Genomic DNA, 21667 nt, shown 5'->3' on the forward strand with positions numbered 1-21667 from the left:
ATTGTGCAGAAGCTATACTGCCTGTTTTCTGCCTCTACACAGAGATGGGCCATCCTCAAGAAACACGTCAACCTTTCACTCAAAATGTGGTCAGAAACCAGATGGGAGAGCAGAGTGAAAGCTGTGGAGCCTCTGCGATATGAAGCCGCAGCTGTGAGAGAGGCACTGCTTGAGGTGAGAAACCAGGCCAAAGACCCAATCATCAGGATTGAAGCCCAGTCTCTGGCAGAAGAAGTGGGGTCATTCCGCTTTTCACTGTGCACAGTGGTCTGGTATGACATGTTAAGTCAAATTCAGCAGGTGAGCAAAGTCCTGCAGTCCCAAACAATGCAAGTGGATGTAGCAGTAAGTCTACTGAAAAAGACTGAAAAAGCTCTCAAATCCTACAGAGCCACAGGCTTTGTGGCTGCACAAACATCAGCCAAGGACATGTGTGAAGACATGAATGTGGATGCAGTCCTTGTGCAAAAGCGGCTGAAGTCAACAAAGAGGCACTTCTCATATGAGTCTCCTGATGAGCCATTGAGGAATGCCTCAAAATCTGGAGGTAACGTTCTTTAACGTGGTGGTAGATGCTGCAGTGTCAGCACAAAAGGAGAGGTTTACCACTCTTGAACATGTGCAAGACAAGTTTGGCATTCTGTACAACTTCCCAGACCTGCCACACCAAGAGCTGATGAAGCAAGCAGAGGCACTTGCACACACCTTAAGCCATGGAGGGCAATCTGATTTGGATGGGAAGGAGCTGGCTCAGGAGTTGGAAAATGTACCTGACTTGCCATCAAAGAGCATGACAACTCTTGAGTTGTTGAAATTCATACACACAAAGCAGCTCACCGAAATATATCCCAACTTGTGTATTGCTCTGCGGATCAGTGCAACGCTACCAGTAACAGTAGCTTCAGCCGAGAGGAGTTTTTCCAAATTAAAACTCTTGAAAACATACCTGAGGTCCACCATGGCTCAAGAACGCCTCAGTGGTCTGGCTGTAATCAGTATTAACCATGAGGTTGGTGGTCAGATTTCATATGATGATGTGATTGATGACTTTGCAGCGAGGAAGGCCAGAAGGATTGCACTGTAAATGGAAACCAGTAGGAGCTAATATGTAGGCCAACCTTGTGTGATGATAGGGAGTGGAATGTAAATAGTTCTTGAGACAAAGTGAATTTGTAATTTTTATGTATTTGTTTGTTTATTTAGCATATTATATTTTGATTATTTGACATGTGTAACATATTTTACAATACATAATTTTCTTTTAAAGCAAATGTGCACGTTATTTTATTGTTTGTTATTGTTATTATTATTATTGTTTGTTAGCTAAGTTGTTTGTTTTAATTCTTTAGTGTGCACTTTACATTTCTTCTTAATTTTCTTTGAAAGCAAATTTGCACATTCTTTTATTGTTTGTTATTGATATTATTATTGTTTGTTAGCTAAGTTGTTTATTTGTTTTAATTCTTTAGTGTGCACTTTACATTTATTCTTAGCTCTTGTTCTTGCTTGTAATAAATAAAGCTGCAGTACTTTACTGTATAACTGTTAAGATGTTTTGATATTTTTTTGGGGGCGGGGCGCAGTGGTGAAGCTCGCCTAGGGCACCAAATGTGCTAGGTCCGCCCCTGTGTGTGTGTGTGTGTGTGTGTGTGTGTGTGTGTGTGTGTGTGTGTGTGTGTGTGTGTGTGTGTGTGTGTGTGTGTGTGTGTGTGTGTGTGTGTGTGTGTGTGTGTGTGTGTGTGTGTGTGTGTGTGTGTCTGTGTGTGTGTGTGTGTGTGTGTGTGTGTGTGTGCGTATAAATACAAAAGAGAAAGTGGTAAAGAGACAGAGATGAAGATGGTAAAAATGGGGAGAAGACAGGAAGAAATGTAGGGAATATAGCTCTGAGGAGGGAGAAGAGAAGAAATTGAAAAAGGCTCTTAAAAGTGCTGTTTGATCTTGCTTTGGTTTGGTATCTGTTGAAGGAAAAAAATACAGTGAACACTTTAGAATGCATGAAAATTTACAATCTCACATATCGTCAACAAGCTTTAACATTGGGGGTAATTTACGAGTTAAAGCACTAATCAATCAGGGGCGGACTGGAACAAGGACAGCTCTGAACGTTTTGTCCTAAACAGTGCTTGAATTGGGCCGGTACTCACCGGTACGCAGTACCGGCACTTCTGATTTTTACCCATGTGGTACCGGCACTTCTTACTGAGTACCGGCACCTTGCCGGTACTCAGTAAAATGCCGGTACTCAGCCACCGGCAATATACGTATATTATTGTAAACGCAACGCAGCGCAAATGTGGGTCTGACTCTGCCTCACAGAGGGTGACTGGCTGTCTACATGACGTGGCCTGCCGACATTGCCACTTTCATACAGATCATACTAATGCCCTCGATTGGTCTCTGTGTGTCATTCAAGCTCGGGAGGGTGTGTGTTGGTGTATGTGTGGCGCGAGCGAGCGAGAAAGCGCGCGCACCGGTTACGTGTATTGTTGTTAGCATCTGGTGCTAGCTAGCTGCGCTAACGGATATAAGGAGCTTTTTCAACAACAAGGTGGAGGGAAAGTCCTTTGCTGTCAGACTGAGAGGCTGAAAACTACAGCTCTGGTGAGGTAAATTACTTTCTGAGTCTTTAGATAGTTCACTTAGTTTAAGTTATCTCAGTGGGTCTCAAACGGTTCGGTCACCATTTATGTAAACACATATTTCCATTTGAGGGGGTAGTGATTAGTAAAATATGCATGAATAATACAAACAAAATGTTAACTAGGTGAAAAAAGGTAAGATAAACTTGTTGAGAGCTAAAACTAGTCTTTGCTGTTGCCTCAAAGAGGAGCAGGGGGGAGAGGAGGGAGACAGGAGAGGCCGATTCAGGAGCCCAGACACACTCACAACTATAAATGAACCAAAAACAAATAAATAAACAAGTTTCAATGTTTTTTCATATTGGATATTGTATGTTATTGGTTATGGCCATGTACTTATGATTTTACGATTATTTAAATGTATACATTTTTGTTTCATATGGGTGTAGTCTCTTTATTTCCCCCTCAAAATGCACCAGATTGATGCATTTAAGTCCAACATTTAAAAAAAAAAATCTTAGCGGGGGAGCATGCCCCCGGACCCCCCTATAGGATTTGAGGCCCGGCTCCACTGTTCCCAAATAGATTAGCAATTTTTTTTAAATAGTAACCCATCTCCATATGTTTCTTTTTGGGTAGTATATTTAAACTAGAGGGCTATCACTTTGTGCAGCAACGCTATTGACAAATAAATCCAGCAAAATGGCACAAAAAACTGGTAGTGGCCTCAGGGACGAGGAGTCATTTAACCAGCCAGTAGGAGTCAAGCTTTACTTTCTTTTATATCCATAAAGAAAAAGTAAATCTGTTTACAGTTGTTTCATTATGGATGTTGAGAGGTATCCATATATCTCTTCATTTTGCTCTCAAAGTGCAACCAGATTGATGCCTCTAACTTCAATATTTAAAAAAAAATGTTCCCGGGGGAGCATGCCCCCGGACCCTCCTAGACTAGAGGGTGTCAGGTCCACTCCCCACTTATAAAAATAGCACTTTACCACTGCACCCCCTCTAATCTCAGATGCACCCTGAGTCATTTTGTTTAAGTACAGTGAGCCTTTCTAAAATATACAGTAAAGAGACAAACCCACCAGCATTATAGGATATACTATGACTTTGTGCCAAATACTTGTTGCTGATTTAGAGTACTGGCACCTTTTTTATTCCAATTCAAGCACTGAATATACCATTCTACTGAACATAAAAACATAGTGTACTATACAACAGAGGTGTGGACTCGAGTCACATGACTTGGACTCGAGTCACCAATTTGATGACTTTGGACTCGACTTGACAAAATCACAAAACACTTGCGACTCGACTTGAACACCAATGACTCTGGACTTGACTTGGACTTGAGCCTTCTGACTTGAGGTGACTTGATACTTTAATTCAAAGGTCTCCAACACGCCGATCGCGAGATGCCGCCAGAAAAGCAGACTCCCGTCGGGGAGAGCAGAATCTCCAGCCGCTCCTATTCTTGCCGAGAATCCTTGCAGGCAGGGGCTGGACTTTATTTATCTGGGCCACCATGCGGCCAATCATATGCGAGGACACACTAGGATCATACCATTATGTGAAAGAAGGGTGGGGGGCAGACGCTCCAAAGACAGCAGATGTAGTGGTACAGGCCAGCTCGACAGAGCCGAAAAAAGAAGCTGCATTTCAATGATATTGGAGAAAGCAAAGCTGAGTGCAGGATTTGTAAAATGAAAATAACCTTCAGAGCAGGGTTTTATTTTGGTAACCACTCAGGATTTATTGTCAGAGGTGGGAGAAGTTTTGCTCTCAAAGTGCACCAGATTGATGCCTCTAACTTCAATATTTAAAAAAAAATGTTCCCGGGGGAGCATGCCCCCGGACCCTCCTAGACTAGAGGGTGTCAGGTCCACTCCCCACTTATAAAAATAGCACTTTACCACTGCACCCCCTCTAATCTCAGATGCACCCTGAGTCATTTTGTTTAAGTACAGTGAGCCTTTCTAAAATATACAGTAAAGAGACAAACCCACCAGCATTATAGGATATACTATGACTTTGTGCCAAATACTTGTTGCTGATTTAGAGTACTGGCACCTTTTTTATTCCAATTCAAGCACTGGTCCTAAATAGGACCACAACAATCAACGTGCAGTAACAGTCTGTAGATGGTTGTCATGACATTTCTTCACAATACTATTAGTTGCCACTGTATGCAAGTATAAAAGCCACAATAGGCATTTTTCCAAGCTTTGTATATACAGTGCCAAAAGTATTTAACTCAACATGTTCTTACATTAACTTTGTTTCCAACACAGCATTTACATTGTTAGCAGTTATGTTTTGGTGTACTTCTAAAAGTTAATTATTCTAAAGGTTCTTATTATACATCCATGGTCTGTAGTTCGTTTATAGCATAACGTTAGCATTTTGCTTCTGGTCATTAGATTTATGATTCGAAAATTATAAAAGTAGGGTAGATATGTGGAGATTATCCGGCTGAACAAAATGTGCATTTATCAAGCAGGTTCGTTTTCCACAGATCTTATTTCTAGCTATTTTCCAAGATCCTATGGAGAAATCCCATTAACTCTGAGACGAGGGAACCAATAGTTTTAAAATGCTAACTCACTTCTGGGTTGTAGGACTCACCACTGCACTATATCTCCAGTCAAGTAAAGCTAATATGTGTTTAGCTAGCTCGTGCTTTAAAAAGGTATGTAACTACAACTGATTTACTTGCAATAAATAATAAAATATTGGAGGCATGCGGTGCAGCACATGACCTGCTTGACGAAGTCAGACAGAGAGGAGGTTGTAGCCGATGTCCGGTGCGTTCAAGGTCATCGGATAGTAATCGGTAGCATGGTGTTCACTTACTACGCGACCGCACAATGTAACGTACAGTAATTCCACAACCACATAAATGGATTAATATCGATTTAGCTGGGGCAACAAAAATAAATAAATGAATGAATCTACTGGTTTCATCATTTGAACCAAAAGTGGTGCATTTTGCACTATTTTTTATCTATCTTTATTTATTTTCTTATTATGTCCTATTTATATTATGTTGCACTGTTGGAGGAGCTCGGGATCTAAGATTTGAAATGCCAAAATTACACTGTAGCTAGCATCTGATAACAAAAACCCTTGACCCTTGAACCTTAGTGGTGTTTATTTTTCACGGAGTTCAGTTGCTAATCGATCACACAACGTCACGTCCGGTATTTCCACAACAACACAAATGGATTAACATCGTAGCCTTTGTTTCTGCTAAAAGAGGTGTCGACCAGCTAGTGCCACAAGAAAATCGGCGAAATTGAGTGTGACGATTAAAAAAACAATTAAAAACATCTAATTTTGACAATAAAAACAGACCAATAGGCGCGGTAGACCATTTGCTTGGCACTTCCGGGTATTTCTCCATGTTAACAATACCGTGTAACTTTCACGCTTGAAGGGGATTAACATCGATGTAATACATGAATGTAGCCTTTGTTTCTGCTGAAAGAGGTGTCGACCAGCTAGGGCCACAAGAACATCGGCGAAATCGAGTGTGAGGATTAAAAAATAAATTTAAAACATCTAATTTTGAAAATAAAAACCGACCAATAGGCACGGTAGAGCCTTTGCTTGGCACTTCCGGGTATTTCTCCACTGGTTAACATGGGTTAACAATACTGTGTAACTGTCACGTTTTGAAGGGACAAAACCGTGACATATTCACGTCTCCCAGCATGGTAAATCGTCACATGTTCACGTCTTGCCGTGATACCGGGTTGTTTTTAGGAGACAGGGTTGGCCACATCTGAGAGTGCCGAGCTCTGAATAAAAACCACCAAGATCCTGCAGAGGGTGAATCAGCCGGCACTGTGTCTGCCTGTCAACTCTAACCATGAGAAATTAATACAAAGTGCTGGCTTCACAATATGGTCCATCCCTTTCAGCAACAACCAACGTCCTGCTCGAACATGTTTTACTTTTTTTAAATAGTCCAATAAATAATGACATTTTCATTCATTAGAAATAGATAAGATATTACATGGATATTTATACCAGAAAGGATTTTAAATACATTATTTATTCATTCTCTAGTAACCAGTTAATGCATAAAACACAATCACATAAAATAAACCTATTATTACTGTAAATGACTCATCTTGCCAAATATATCCTGAATACCTGGCTGAGGATCATTGCATAATTGTTATAAAAAGGTCAACCGGCAGCCAGGATAGGTGGAGCAGAGCAGGGAGAGCATTCCGAAACGTGATTCATGTTGATGATTAAATGTTACCCCTTATCAACAATACGACAATGTTTCCAGGTTAGTGACCCACTGTGACACATTACACTGATTATTATGACAACAAGGGTTATTCGACAGCAGATGTTACTAACCAATAAATCAGTAGGCTGGGAACCAAGAAGGGCTGTCTCAGATTATAGATAAAGCTGGAAACCACGAAGCCTTGTTTTTTCCTGTTTCACTGACTCATGCTTCTTTTCCTATTCAACCCTGGAGCAGTGGGACTATTAGGAACAAAAACCCTCCAATCACGGCCAGAAATGGAATTGCTGGCTTCATCAGTGTTTCTCGCAGGACAACATGACCATATCTGGGTCTGGGGAGCAAGCAATGATTTTGTACATTGAGAGAAATATTAAGAAGTTGGATGTAAAACTGTGTAAGCGAACATTGCTTCATAATGTTGGGCTCTATACACAATTTATTAATAAAGATATGTATAACAATCCGAATCTAAGTGATTTAGGTCCAACCTTATAAACTCACACTGTGTCACACACACACATACTCCACATTCAGACATTTATAACAATTGGCACAGAATTTTAGGATCTCGTTTCTGTTTATTGTATGTTTATAAAGCCCAGTGTTCTCGTATGTGGAAAGCCGAATTTGCCATTAAACTAACCCTAACACAGTTTTTATTAGAAATGCCGCATTTAATTGCATTTTTTTTTTTACCACCATATTGCAAAAAAAAAAAGGTTTATTTATCTCTAAACATGTGAATTAATTTAATTTAATTTTTTTATTTAATCGTTTATTTGGCAGGGACAATGCACAGAAATGAACACTTAAAACATTAAAATGCGTTAAGCGTAACAGTGCCAGATTTAGCTTTGAGCTAATTTCCATCCGCAGTCCCTCACATAAAACATTTAAGAAATGTACATTTTACAAACATAGCAAAAACAAAATACATGTTATGCAAAAAGAGCAAGAGAGCAAGAGCAGCATACACAAGTATTCACCACATGGCAATACAATATAGCAGCAACGATATTTAAAGTGCAAGACAAGATACAAGAGCTACATAAAGTGCAAGAGGAGATACCCCTGTGTTAAAGTGCATTTAGATGTGATTTCACATCTGTTTGTTTCTTAACCATTCTTTGAGTTGACCTTTGAAGCTATTGAGAGTGGGACAATCCCGTATCTCAGTTGGGAGGCTATTCCACATTGAGCTGCCTTTAATGGAAAGGACATTTTGTCCAAAAGTGGTCCGTCTGCGGTGGACCTCACAGTCTGGTTTCTGACCTAGTGCAGAGTCCAGTGTGTTTTTGTGGATGAATTCCCCTAATGGAAAACATTTATAAATAAAGCACATACTTATAAAAGACTTTAAATTGTCAAAACTCAAGAAATTGTGTTTTTCAAGGATGGTAAAGTGGTGGTATGAATGTGGCTTTCTGTCAAACACCTTGATAGCTCTCTTGTACAGCTGTTCTATGGGTTTCAGGTTTGTGGCACAAGCAAACGACCAGTTTGTCAAACAGTATTCAATGTGGGATAGAATCATACAGTATGACTGTATAGTAGACAGTACAACTTTGCAGCATCGACAGTTAAGAAGGGTCTCATTTGTTTAACATTTTTCAAGTTGAATTTAATTGTATTTGATACTTTCTTAATATGTTTCTTAAAAGTCAAGTTCGAGTCCATTATGACTCCAAGATACTTGAAGTGGGAGTTCTATTTCTGCTCCGTTTGTTGGATCCTTCGATTTTGACTGGTCGTTTGCTGAACATCATGCATACTTTTTTTTTACGTTTAACTGTAAGCAAATGTTGTTCAGCCAGTGTTGAACCTTGTCCAAAGCATTTGAGAGACAGGATGAGATCATTTCTTTTTTTTTTCCCATATACAAAGATGACCACATCATCGGCATACAATTGCATTTGAATTACATCACACTACATTACCATCTTTCAAGAAACCAAAAGTTGACATTACATTGCATTTAGCTGACACTTTTATCCAAAGCGACTTACAATAAGTGCATTCGACCAACAAAATACAAACTTGAAGAAAACAGAATCATATAAGTACATCAGGTTTCATAGAGCTAAAACATTTCAAGTGCTACTCAACTGGCTTTAGATAAGCCAGTCCTTTATTAGTATATAAGTGCTTTGTTAATAGTTATATCGCTCGAAGTGGAGTCGAAGGAGATGAGTTTTCAGTCTGCGCCGGAAGATGTGTAAACTTTCTGCTGTCCTGATGTCAATGGGGAGCTCATTCCACCATTTTGGAGCCAGGATAGCAAACCCACATGTTTTTGCTGATGGGAACTTGGGTCCCCCTCGCAGTGCGGGTGCAGCGAGCTGTTTGGCTGATGCAGAGTGGAGTGCACATGCTGGGGTGTGCGGTTTAACCATGTCCTGGATGTAGGAAGGGCCAGATCCATTCGCAGCATGGTACGCAAGTACCATTGTCTTGAAGTGGATTCTAGCAGTTACTGGAAGCCAGTGAAGGGAGCGGAGGAGCGGCGTGGTGTGGGAGAATTTAGGAAGGTTGAAGACCAGACGAGCAGCTGCATTCTGGATGAGATGCAGAGGTCGGATGGCACATGCAGGTAGACCAGCCAGGAGGGAGTTGCAGTAGTCTAGGCGTGAGATGACAAGAGTCTGGACCAGAACCTGCGTCGCTTTCTGGGTCAGCTGGGGACGTATCCTCCTGATGTTGTAAAGCGTATATCTGCAGCAGCGGGTTGTAGCAGCGATGTTTGCAGTGAAGGACAGTTTGTTATCTAGGGTCACACCTAGATTCCTTGCAGTCTGAGTCGGGGAAACAATAGAGGTGCCGATGTTGATTGTTAGGTCAAGAGTGGGACAATCTTTTCCCGGAAGGAAAAGCAGTTCAGTCTTGTCAAGGTTGAGCTTGAGGTGGTGAACAGACATCCACTGAGAGATGTCGGGTTGAGAGTGGGTTTCTTTAGGAGAGGGTTTACTCTTGCCTCCTTGAGACTGTTTGGAAAGTGACCAGAAGTTAGAGAAGTGTTGATGAAATGGGTGAGAAACGGTAGAATATCAGGAGCGTTAGTCTGAAGGAGGTTTGAAGGAATAGGGTCCAGAGGACAGGTGGTAGGGCGGGAAGAGGTAATGAGGGTAAGAACCTCACTCGGAGAGAGAGGGGAAAAGGAGGTCAATGGGTGGGTGAAGGGAGGGTCTGGTGACCCAGCGGTGAGTAAAGGTGAGTCAGAAAAAGAAGAGCGAATATCATCAACCTTTTTTTCAAAGTGGTTAACAAAGTCGCTTGACAGAAGGGAGGAGGGGGAAGGGGCTTTGGGGGGTCCAAGAGGGTGGAGAAGATGGAAAATAGTTTTTGGGGATTGGAATAGGAAGATTGGATCTTATCTTGAAAGAAAGTGCTTTTTGCCTGAGAGATGGAAGCAGAGAAAGAGGAGAGGAGAGCCTGATAGGTTAGGAGGTCGTCATGGTGTTTGGATTTCCACCGTTTCCGCTCTGCTGCACGAAGGATGGTTCTATTAGCACGCAGTGCATCATTTAGCCAGGGAGCAGGAGGGGACTGACGTGCCTGCCGAGATGTGAGAGGACAGAGAGAGTCCAGAGAGGATGAGAGAGTAGAGAGGAGAGTTTCTGTAGCAGAGTTTGGAGGCAGGAGTTGGAACGAGTCACAGGAAGGGAGGGCTGAGAGCACAGATGAGGCAAACGTAGAGGGGGAGAGGGGGAGAGGGAACGAAGGTTGCGGCGGACAGGTGTAGAATTAGAAGAGATTAGTTTGTTATGTTTGGAAAGGGGTAGAGAGAATGAAATGAAGAAGTGATCGGATATGTGGAGCGGGTTTACAGAGAGGTTAGAAGTAGTGCAGTTCCTTGAGAATATGAGATCAAGGACATTGCCAGCTTTATGAGTTGGTGGGGATGGAGACAGTGAGAAAGCAAAGGTGGTTAACATAGATGTTAGTTCGTCTATCTTCCCTGTCTGGAGGTTGAAGTCTCCGAGAAGTACAGCGGGAGGGCCAGTTTCAGGGATGTGTGAGAGGAGATTATCTAACTCCTCCAAGAAGTCCCCCAAGGCGCCTGGTGGACGGTAGAGAACAACAATGGTTAATTGTATAGGATGGGTTACTGTGACGGCATGGAATTCAAAGGTGGAAGGAGTGAAGTTAGGTAGCTTGAAGAGGGAAAAGCTCCAGTTGGGAGAGAGCAGGAGACCAGTGCCACCTCCTCTGCCAGAGGGTCTGGGTGTATGGGAGAAGGAATATGCTCTGGAGAGAGCTGCTGGGGTGGTTGTGTTGGATGGAGTAATCCAGTTCTCAGTTAGAGCAAGGAAATCCAGGTACTGCAGGGAAGCGTAGCCAGAGATGAAGTCAGCCTTAGGAACAGCTGACTGGCAGTTCCACAGGCTACCTGAAACTAGATGTTGGATCTCAGTGGAACATGTGGGATAGACGAGAGCAGGCCGGTTATACCGATTAGGAGATACACAGGGCCAGTGATAATTGCGAGAAGACACATGAACAGGAATGGATAAAATACACATGATTATAGCATGAGGGGCTAAAAAAACAAATAAAACACCAGCGATACTTAGCTCAATCAAAGTAGGAGTTGCCTCCTCTTTGCCTCCCTCGTGACTCCCATCCATCCATCCATCTTCTCCCGCTTATCCGTGGTCGGGTCGCGGGGGTAGCAGTTCCAGCAGAGAGCCCCAAACTTTCTTTTCCCTGGCCACATCAACCAGCTCTGACTGGGGGATCCCAAGGCGCTCCCAGGCCAGCGAAGAGACATAATCCCTCCACCTGGTCCTAGGTCTATCCCTTGGTCTTTTCCCAGCTGGACATGCCTGGAACTCCTCCCTAGGGAGGCGCCCAGGTGGCATCCTAACTAGATGCCCGAACCACCTCAACTGGTTCCTTTCGACGCGGAGGAGGAGCAGTTCAGCTCCGAGTCCCTCCCGAATGACCTCACCTTATCCCTAAGGGAGACACCAGCCACCCTGCGGATAAAACCCATCTCGGCCGCTTGTATCCGCAATCTCGTTCTTTCGGTCATGACCCATCCTTCATGACCATAGGTGAGGGTAGGAACGAAAATGGCCCGGTAAACAGAGAGCTTTGCCTTCTGGCTCAGCTCCCTTTTTGTCACAACGGTGCGGTAAAGCGACTGCAGTACCGCTCCCGCTGCTCCGATTCTCCGGCCCATCTCACGCTCCATTGTTCCCTTACTCGAGAACAAGACCCCGAGATACTTGAACTCCTTCACTTGGGGTAAGGACTCATTCCCTACTCGGTTTCCTGCCGAGAACTATGGCCTCAGATTTGGAGGTGCTGATCCTCATCCCAGCCGCTTCACACTTGGTTGCGAACCGATCCAGTGAGTGCTGAAGGTCGCAGACCGATGAAGCCATCAGAACCACATCAACTGCAAAAAGCAGTGGTGCAATCCTTAGTCCACCGAACTGCAGACCCCCTCCCCCACGACTACGCCTCGAAATCCGATCCATGTATATTACAAACAGGATTGGTGACAAAGCGCAGCCCTGGCGGAGGCCAACCCTCACCGGAAATGAGTCCGACTTACTGCAGAGGACCTCGGACACAGCTCTCACTTTGGAAGTACAGAGATTTGATGGCCCTGAGTAGAGACCCCCTCACCCCATACTCCCGCAGCACATCCCACAGTAACTCCCTGGGAACCCGGTCATACGCCTTCTCCAAGTCTACAAAACACATGTAGACTGGATAAGCGTACTCCCAGTCCGCCGGAGTTGTGAGTGAACTTGGGCCTCCTCCAGACGTTCCCAGTTCACCCGAACTACATGTTTGGGTTTACCAGGTCTATCCAGAGGCTTCCTCCGCCACTCGACCCAACTCACCACCAGATGGTGATCAGTTGACAACTCCGCCCCTCTCTTTACCCGAGTGTCCAAAACATACGGCCTCAGGTCCGATGATACGATAACGAAATCGATCATGGACCTTCTGACTAGGGTGCTCTGGTACCACGTACACTTATGAGCATCCTTATGTTCGAACATGGTGTTTGTTATGGCCAATCCATGACTAGCACAGAAGTCCAGTAACAAACCACCACTCCGGTTCAGATCAGGCGGGCCGTTCCTCCCAATCACGCCCCTCCAAGTGTCTCCATCATTGCCCACATGTGCGTTGAAGTCTCCCAGCAAGATTAAAGAGTCTTCTTCAGGAGCCCCATACAAGACTCTTTCCAGGGTCTCCAAGAAGGCCGTATACTCTGAACTGCTGTTGGGTGCATAAGCACACACAACAGTCAGAGATTTCCCCCCCCCCCATAACCCGCAGGCGTAGGGAGGCAACCCTCTCGTCCACTGGGGTAAACTCCAAAAACGAAGCATCCAACCGGGGACTTGTGAGTATCCCCACACCCACCCGGCGCCTCACACCTTGAGCAACTCTGGAGAAGAATAGAGTCCAACCCCTATCCAGAAGTAAGGTTCCAGAGCCGACGCTGTGCGTAGAGGTGAGCCCAACCAGATCCAACTGGTAACGCTCCACCTCCCGCACAAGCTCCGGCTCCTTCCCCCCCAGAGAGGTGACGTTCCACGTCCCCAAAGCCAGCTTCTGTCGCCCGGGTCTGGTCCGTCGAGACCCTCTGCTTTCACTGCCACCCTTCTGGCAGCACACCATCGCTGTTTCCCGTAGGTGGTGGGCCCGCGTTGCCTTTTCGGGCTCTGCCCGGCCGGGCTCCGTGGCAAGCCCGGCCACCAGACGCTCGCCAACGAGTCCTCCTTCTGGGCCTGGCTCCAGAAGGGGACCCCAGGCTTCCTCCGGGCCGGGTATCCTCACTTCTTGTTTTTTCTTTAATGAGGTCTTTTGAATCAATATTAGTCTGGCCCCTTGCCTGAGACCAATTTGCCATGGGAGAGCCTACCAGGAACACAAGGTTCCAGACAACACAGCCCCCAGGTTCATCAGGGCACACAAACCTCTCTACCACGGTAAGGTGCTGGTGTCACAAAGTGAATAAAGTCAGTATGTTAGACAGATGGTTAAACCTTTTATATAACTGTTGCATGTTACATATAGTGTTGTGATTTTAATGTTGTGCGCTATATAGCGATTAACTCTTTTTATTTGCATGCTTGTTTAACCTCCTCAACGAACTGTCACAACAAAGACACAGACACTGCTGATTGACACACCGGCACCCAGTGAAAATCAGAAATCTCATTCGCCAGTTGCCAAATCCACTCCCCCATAAATACGCCGACTACCTGCTAGATGGCAGCTATTCTTCTCTTGACAGTTGCTGCCTCACCTCGCCGCAGATCGGACCGGATCGGATCCCTCCTGCTCCTCCTCACCTCGCAGCAAATCGGACCGGATCGGATCCCTCCTGCTCCTCCTCACCTCGCCGCAGATCAGACCGGATCCTTCCTGCTCCTCGCAAAGAACGGTCCCATGAAGTTCCTCTTCCTGTCGGCTGGACCAGACCCTCTATCTAACCATCGGATTTGACGCTCAAACAAACTCCAGATTAAGGGAAGTGGCTATTTCTCCTGCCTTTGGGTTTGTGGGTTTACGTCACAAAAGTTACATTGTTGTCCCCTGAGTCTCCTTTTTGTTGCCTCCTGAGGCTCCGCGACCAGAGGCTGATGGACAGAGTGCGGCGGGCCGGCAACGTGGAAATCCTGGCACTGAATTTCCTGGAAGGGACTTGAACCCTCCACTTCCGCCTGGCAAAAAGGGGAAGTGGAGTTCGGTTCCAAGCGGACAGGATTTTATAAACCCCTGCTCGAACTGTAATTCTTAAGTAACTGGTTTATATTTATTAAACATTATTTTAACCTTATGCTATTTTAAGTATTTATCAAAGGAGTTTTTTTAACGTAACTTTGTATAAATAAACAATTTTACACATATTGTGCTGTCTTTCTCACTGTATTGGTATGGCCGGGAACACAAATCTTTTAATATAAATGTGATGTTAACAGGCCTCACTAGGCTGTTACACTGGTTCTTCAGAGACTCCCGCAGGACTCTAATGTCTTTGTCAGTCTTCGTCTGTCTGACGCTGAAGCTGACGCTCCAGGAAAGTGCTACCTAAAATGGATACCTGATTGCTGAGTTCTCACAGCTGTTGGGCCACGCCCCTTTAATTAGTTAACTCTCTGCAGCTGGTGGCCCTCAAAAGGAAATCTAGACTGGCTCCCTCCTGAGTTGTTATTGTGTTTTCAGTGGCACAATGGCTTTACAATTACATTAAACCCTAAGTTATAAAGTTATGAGTTTAACCCTTAATACAGTTAACCGTACACTGATACATTCTATGATTGATAGAGAAAGAGTTTGCGCAGCGACTGCTGAGAAAAGACTCGTGCAGGAATGCAACATGGTGGCATACACTGTTAATTGAACCACCAAAATCTATTTTCTAAAAACATTTTACGCAAGACACAGGCTATGCCACTGCCTGATGTTGTTTCATTCTAGTACGACATCACCTTTGACTCACAGGTTAAAGATAGCTAAGCCAAGACATCCTCATTCAAGAGATATGTTTGAATTAAAGGTCTCCTATCAGGCCCGGACTGGCCATCGGGAGCACCGGGAGGGGGGGGTGACTTACCGCAGAGGTAGACATTAAGGGTAAAATGCTACTGGCCCTCTGGGCCGGTGGACTTCGTCCAAAAAAAAAATCGACTAATAATGAAGAAAATTAACACATTTGTTGCAATAGTAATTTATGCACTAACTACATTACTACTTGAATCATCAGTTCTTCCTAATTTTCCTCAATTGTTCATATTTGGTTTATTAAAATAATGATATTGTGGTCATTGTTAAAAAATGTCTGCTATTGTTATCGGTATTATTATTTGTATAAAACGCTTTCTGCCTTCCTGTCATTAGGAGTTAGAAATGTAATGGCTATGTAATTGATTAGATTAGAACCTTCATTATCCTAAACTGCTGGGACATTTCCCTAAAGCCAATACCTTTATATTGTCTACTCTTCACTTACTTGTCAGCATAGGTCGGCATTGATGTACAGAGCCGACAGAAGACCTTGTTTATATTGGCACCGTATTGAGAGGTACAGTGACGCGTCCTAAAACCAGGAAGCAAGCTGCTGGTTCCCTCGAGAAAAAGCAATAGGATTTCTCCACAGGGTTTTGGAAAATAGCTGGAAATAAGGTCTCTGGAAAACAAACCTGTTTGATAAATGCACGTTTTGTTCAGCCGGATAATATCAACATGTCTACCCTACTTTTATAATTTTCGAATCATAAATCTAATCGATAGATTATTAAAGGGTTTTAGGACGTGTCACTGCACCACTAGAAGCCAACTCCATCGATCAAGCTGGCCGAAACTTTCTCTCCCTCTTCTTCTCATGCTCCCTGTCACTCTCCTTTAACTCCTCCGGTTACTTTCTTTTATTTGATGATTGTTTTTTGCACGGCGCTTGGCCGGTTACCGCTGGTATTAAAAATATTTTGGCGAATGGTTAGGTGGCGCAATAGTCTGTAGTGAAGGAGCGCGCTCACGGGAGCCTGCTCGCGCTGCGCTCAGCAGCAAAAAGCTGTTTGCTTTTCACCTAACAACGACAACCGACTCACAAAACGCTATGTTGTAGCGTTGATAAACGAAACAATTTAATTAAATTGCTAGTCAAAATACCAATACCACAGGACCATTTTTTTAAAGCAATATTTTTAGTGGCCCGAGCGGGCAAAGTACGTTATGCTGGCCCGGGGTGTCTAAATAGTGCTTCCGGGCCAGCGGGCCATTTAATGTCGAGCCCTTCCGGTTACCGGCCGGCCCACATCGTCCGACCGGCCCACTTCAGTTCCGGCCCATCGGGATTCGTCCCGAACGTCCCGACGGCCAGTCCGCCCCTGTACAGGAGTGATTGTTGAGGGAGATGAAGTGGGATCTGTCGGAGAGGTAGGACTGGAGCCACCTGAGTGCAGTACCTTCGATACCGATATCCCGGAGTCGGGTAAGCAGGATGGTGTGGCTCACGGTATCGAAGGCTGCACTCAGGTCAAGGAGGATGAGGATGTTGAGGGAACCGGTGTCAGCAGAGGTGAGGAGGGAATTGAGGACTTTGATGAGTGCCGTTTCTGTGCTGTGGTGAGGACGAAAACCAGACTGAAGGGGTTCAAAAAGGTCATTTTTTTGGAGATGGCGGTGGAGTTGTTTGGAGATGATGCATTCTATTGTTTTTGAGAGAAAGGGGAGGTTGGAGATGGGGCGGTAATTACTGAGGGAGGAGGGATCCAGACCGGGTTTCTTGAGGATGGGAGTGACAGCAGCAGCTTTGAAGGCAGAGGGAACGGTTCCTTGGGACAGGGAGGAGTTGAAAAGTTTGACAAGGTAGGGGCAGAGGACGGGGAGGCAGGACTTCAGAAGAGGGGTGGGTAGAGGGTCAAGCGAGCAGGTTGTGGGTTTGGACGAGCTGATCAGTTGGAGTATTTCAGGGGGGGTAACCAGAGTGAACTGGGAGAGAATGCCATGGGGAGGAGGGCTCGGGAGGTCAAGGGAGATGGAGGGAGGAATTGTGGCGGTGGATGTTGGGGGAGATGTTTGTGTTTCAGATGCAGCGGATAGGGAGTGATTAATGGCAGTGATTTTGTCAGAGAAAAACTGGAGGAATTAACTCTATAGAGTGCAAGTGGAGGAAGAGAGGGTGTCAGTACGGGGTTTGAGGAGCTTGTTGACGGTGGAGAAGAGGGTCCTGGGGTTACGGGAGGGGTCGATGAAGATGGTGGTCTCTGTAGGTAGTGAGATGGAGTTTGTAGGATTCATGGTGAACTGTGAGGGATGATTTCATGGTTAGGCATTCAAGCTGGCGGCTGGTTTGCTTCAGTTTACGGAGTGCAGGGGTGAACCAGGGTGAGGAGGTTTTAAAAGTGCAATTTTTCCTTTTGAGGGGGGCCAAGCTATTGGGGGAGGCGAGTAGGGTTGAATTAAGGTGGTTGAGTTGATCATCGGGTGAGCTGAGGTTCGAGTCCAGGGGGAGAGTAGAGGATAGCAGGTCGGAGAGGTGCTGGGGATCGACAGAGCGTAAATTACGGAAAGTGATGTTCCTGTATGGGGGGGGGCGGCGGACGGGGGAGGCGGTGGTGAACTGTATGAGTTTGTGGTCAGAGCAGGGAAAGGGGCAGGGGTGGAGGTCGAGTACTGTGAGGTTGGTGGAGCAGACAAGGTCAAGGATGTGTCCTTTATCGTGGGCCTGTTGATGCAAACGACGATGTTCAGTAAACGATCAATCAAAATCGAAGGATCCAATGTATTTTTAAATGGAGCAGAAATAGAACTAGTCTCCCAGTTCAAGTATCTTGAACAGGGAGTGTCATATTGGACTCGCACTTGACTTTTAAGAAACATATCCAGAAAGTATCCAATACCATTAAATTTAACTTGCAACATTTTAAACAAATTAGACCTTTTCTTAACTGTCAATGCTGCAAAGTCATACCTCCACTGTATGATTCTATCCCACATTGAATACTGTTTTACAAACTGGTCGTTCGCTTGCGCCACACACCTGAAACCCATAGAACAGCTGTTCAAGAGAGCTATCCAGCTGTTTGACAGAAAGCCACAGTCATACCACCAATGTACCATCCTTGAAAATCACAATTTCTTGAGTTTTTGACAATTTTAAGTCTTTTAAAAGTATGTGTTTTTTTTAAATAATATTTACATGGGCTGGCCCCCTTCCCCTTGGGTGGAATTCATCCACAGAAAACACACTGGACGCAGCACTAGGTCAGAAACCAGAGGAGACTGTGAAGTCCACCACAGACGGACCACCTTTGGACAAAATGTCCTCTCCATTAAAGGCAGCTCATTGTGGAATAGCCCCCCAACTGAGATACGGGATTGTCCCACTCTCAATAGTTTTAAAGGTCAACTTAAAGAATGGTTGAGCAACAAACAGACGTGTAATCACCGCTAAATAAATGCACTTTAACACAGGGGTATCTCCTCTTGCCCCTTTAACACAGGGGTATCTCCTCTTGCACTTTTATGTAGCGCTTTTTATCTTATCTTGCACTTTATATATCATAGCTGCTACATTGTACTGCCATGTGGTAAATGCTTGTATGCTGCTCATGCTCTTGTATTTATCATGTATTTATTTTTGCTGTATATATATATAAATGTCATGTTCTTATATGCTGTATGTGACGGGACTACAGATGGAAATTAGCTCAAAGCTAAAATCCGGCTCATTTACACTTGTAAGCATTATTTTTGTTTTAAAGTGTTCATCAATGTAAAGAAAATTAAACATTAAAATATGTTATCGATGTCCCCATTCCCAGTTTGTTTTGGGAATAATTGCGATGTTTACTATGTTTTGTTAGCTCTTAACAAAACAGAACAGAATTTTTGTAAAAGACTGCGACTCTAAAAGGCAAGTTTGTGATTTTAACACTGTTTTGATTAAACAATACATTATACAATATTACGACTTTTTGCCATATTTTTAACACAATATACTTGTACCTTTTTTTTTTTTGTGGTTGTAGGGCTTCAAGATATTTTGCATGTCATGCATAAACACGGTGTCATCATTTCTTGAAACTGACGTGCTGTCCGTTTTACAAACAAGTTCAAACTGTCTTTAAGATGTGACATTGCGCTCTGACTATTCCCCGTAAAATCGTGACAAACTATTACTTATTCTTAAATTTGACCTCTTGCTGCTTGGTTGAAAATGATAGATGAAAAATAACTTTTTAAAAAGAGAGAGAGAGGGACATTATACTGGTGAAAAAAACTCTCAATTCTACAGATGACTCCCCCCACTCAACGCAATAAGTCCCACCCCACTCAGCAAATCATCTAAAACGAAGGACCCCACTAAGACGACAGTTGAAAACTAGCCATGGATCTGAGAAAAACCAAGTCTGATGTAACCTACCCTTATTATCACCAGGATAACGGATATGGGCTTAATGAATGGATGTTACAAAGTAGGGGAGAGGATGTTCCCGAAGAAGAGCTCTCCTCTATATCATATCCATGTAAGGTCTTTAGGACAAAAGAGGACTATGATAACATGACATATGAAGAATATATTTTCTTTAAAGGATGATATTATAGATAACCTCTATAGAAACAATATATCTCATACCACTCGCCAAGATCGCAAACGACATTTAGCAGATAAGAAAAGCAAAAGTAAAGAAAACCGAAGAAAAAGAAAATGAAAAGGAGAAGAAAAATGAAAAGCAAACGCAGAATGCGAATGAAAAGAAAAGGGACCATAGGACGGAAAACGAAAAAGACAAAAAGAAGGAAGGTGAAAAGAAAAAGGAACAAAGTGAAGAAATGTCAACTAACTATAGAGGATGGTGTTGTAAACCCATTACCGGATCATAATAATCTTATAGATCATCTACCGCTAACCGACTGCTGCGAATGTGTTGAACAAATACCAAAAGCAATGGCAGAGCTTTGCTTCAAGGGTAGCAAATTACTGTATTCACAGATGTCGTTTTTTCAAAATGTCCACAGTTTTTATTGCCTTTCTCAAAGAACAGGGTGTACGCGGGGTCTTAAAAAGTATTAAAAGTTGATCAATCAATTTAGAGAAAATTAAGGCTTGTAACTATCACAGATGGAGTCGGAAACAGGCTTCCAGTTATTAGGCTTTAATAACTCGTCTTTACTTTGATGCTCACAGATACAGATATAGCTTGGGGTTTACACCTTACACACTCTCCTAGCTCTCCCACACACACCTTTATAACCCCGACTACATCACAACTTCCCCGCCCTCCCCCGTCTGCTCCCCTAATCACGGACCCACACGTATACCAGCATCACCGTGTCGCTCCGTGATTGGCAGAGAGACGGGGGATGCCTGAGTGACACTCTCATCATCCTATCCGGGTCGCTACACTACCCCCCCACTACTAAGTTCCTCGCCCACGAGGAACAAACAACACTCAGCACAAACACTACAACACACTGAACTTTGGCTAGGAAGGTCTGGGTGGACTACCATCCCTTCCAGTGAGACCAGGGCGCATTCTTGCCCTCTACAATAAACAAGGGGTCTCACCAAAAAACCTTTACTCACACAAAGTCTCTGAAACGACCCGGAGGTCGTGACTGCCTTCTCGGCAGGAGGCCTGGGATGGCCGGTTCCGGCCCAGGCGGGGAAAGGGGAAAGAAAATGGGGTTGCACTCAGTTCCTGCTGAGGCACTGCTGTGGGGTTTCCCTGTGGGGAAGCGACTCCTCTGTACAGAGCCAACCTGTCTCTGTGGAGAAGCACCTTTCTCCCCTTGGGTGGCAGCTGCACCCTGTAGACCACTTCCCCCACCCTCTCCAGTACTCTGCACTGGCCAACCCACTGGCTGTCCAGTTTTGGGCACCGGCCTTTCTTGCGCTGTGGGCTGTAGACCCAAGCCAGCTCCCCAGCCCGGAAATGCTGCCCTCTTTTCCGGATGTCATAGTTCCGCTTCTGTCTCACCCCAGCACTTTTCTGCTGATCGCGGGCAAAGGCGTGAGCAGAATCCAGGCGGTCCTGGAGTCTCTTGGCGTACTCGGGCCCTGGAGGCTTGTCCAGGGACTCTGGTGGCTGAGCAAACGCCAAAACAGCCGGGGTGCAAAGCTCTCTCCCCAACATGAGGAGGGCCGGAGAACAGGCTGAGGACTCCTGTACTGCCGAGCGACATGCCATGAGCACCAGGGGCAGATGCTCGTCCCAGTCGCGCTGATGCTCAGACGTGAGAATGGCCATCTGTTGTCCCATGGTGCGATGGAACCTCTCAACTAGTCCGTCGCTCTGAGGTCGCAAGGGGGAGGTGCGAGTTTTGTGCATGC

General features: G+C 44.7%; 3 protein-coding genes across 10 annotated transcripts in view; 1 reads left to right on the forward strand and 2 right to left on the reverse strand.

The window, feature by feature from the left end:
* LOC307044842 (uncharacterized protein) overlaps positions 1-20650 on the forward strand; it is a 45150-nt gene extending 24500 nt beyond the window's left edge. For all 3 annotated transcript variants that reach the window (XM_079690255.1, XM_079690257.1, XM_079690256.1), the window contains one exon: positions 14142-20650. In XM_079690255.1, the coding sequence (XP_079546381.1) occupies positions 14142-14278 (137 nt within the window). In that variant the 3' untranslated portion in view covers positions 14279-20650. The remainder of the gene's footprint in view (positions 1-14141) is intronic.
* LOC307044843 (uncharacterized protein) overlaps positions 1-21667 on the reverse strand; it is a 50192-nt gene that overhangs the window by 18716 nt on the left and 9809 nt on the right. The gene's annotated exons all lie outside the window — the stretch shown is intronic.
* LOC307044840 (uncharacterized protein) lies at positions 551-14281 on the reverse strand. The gene is made up of 2 exons (XM_079690253.1): positions 5345-14281; positions 551-1955 (listed from the first exon to the last, which is right to left on the reverse strand). The coding sequence occupies exon 1, from the start codon at positions 11478-11480 to the stop codon at positions 10377-10379; it is 1104 nt and encodes a 367-aa protein (XP_079546379.1). The 5' UTR covers positions 11481-14281; the 3' UTR covers positions 551-1955; positions 5345-10376.

This window comes from Notothenia rossii (assembly GCF_949606895.1).
Source record: "Notothenia rossii genome assembly, chromosome: 6".
NCBI lineage: Eukaryota > Metazoa > Chordata > Actinopteri > Perciformes > Nototheniidae > Notothenia > Notothenia rossii.

Coding starts and splice junctions, on each gene's coding strand:
- LOC307044840 (XM_079690253.1), bottom strand. CDS start 11,480: ATGGATGGGAGTCACGAGGGAGGCAAAGAGGAGGCAACTCCTACTTTG.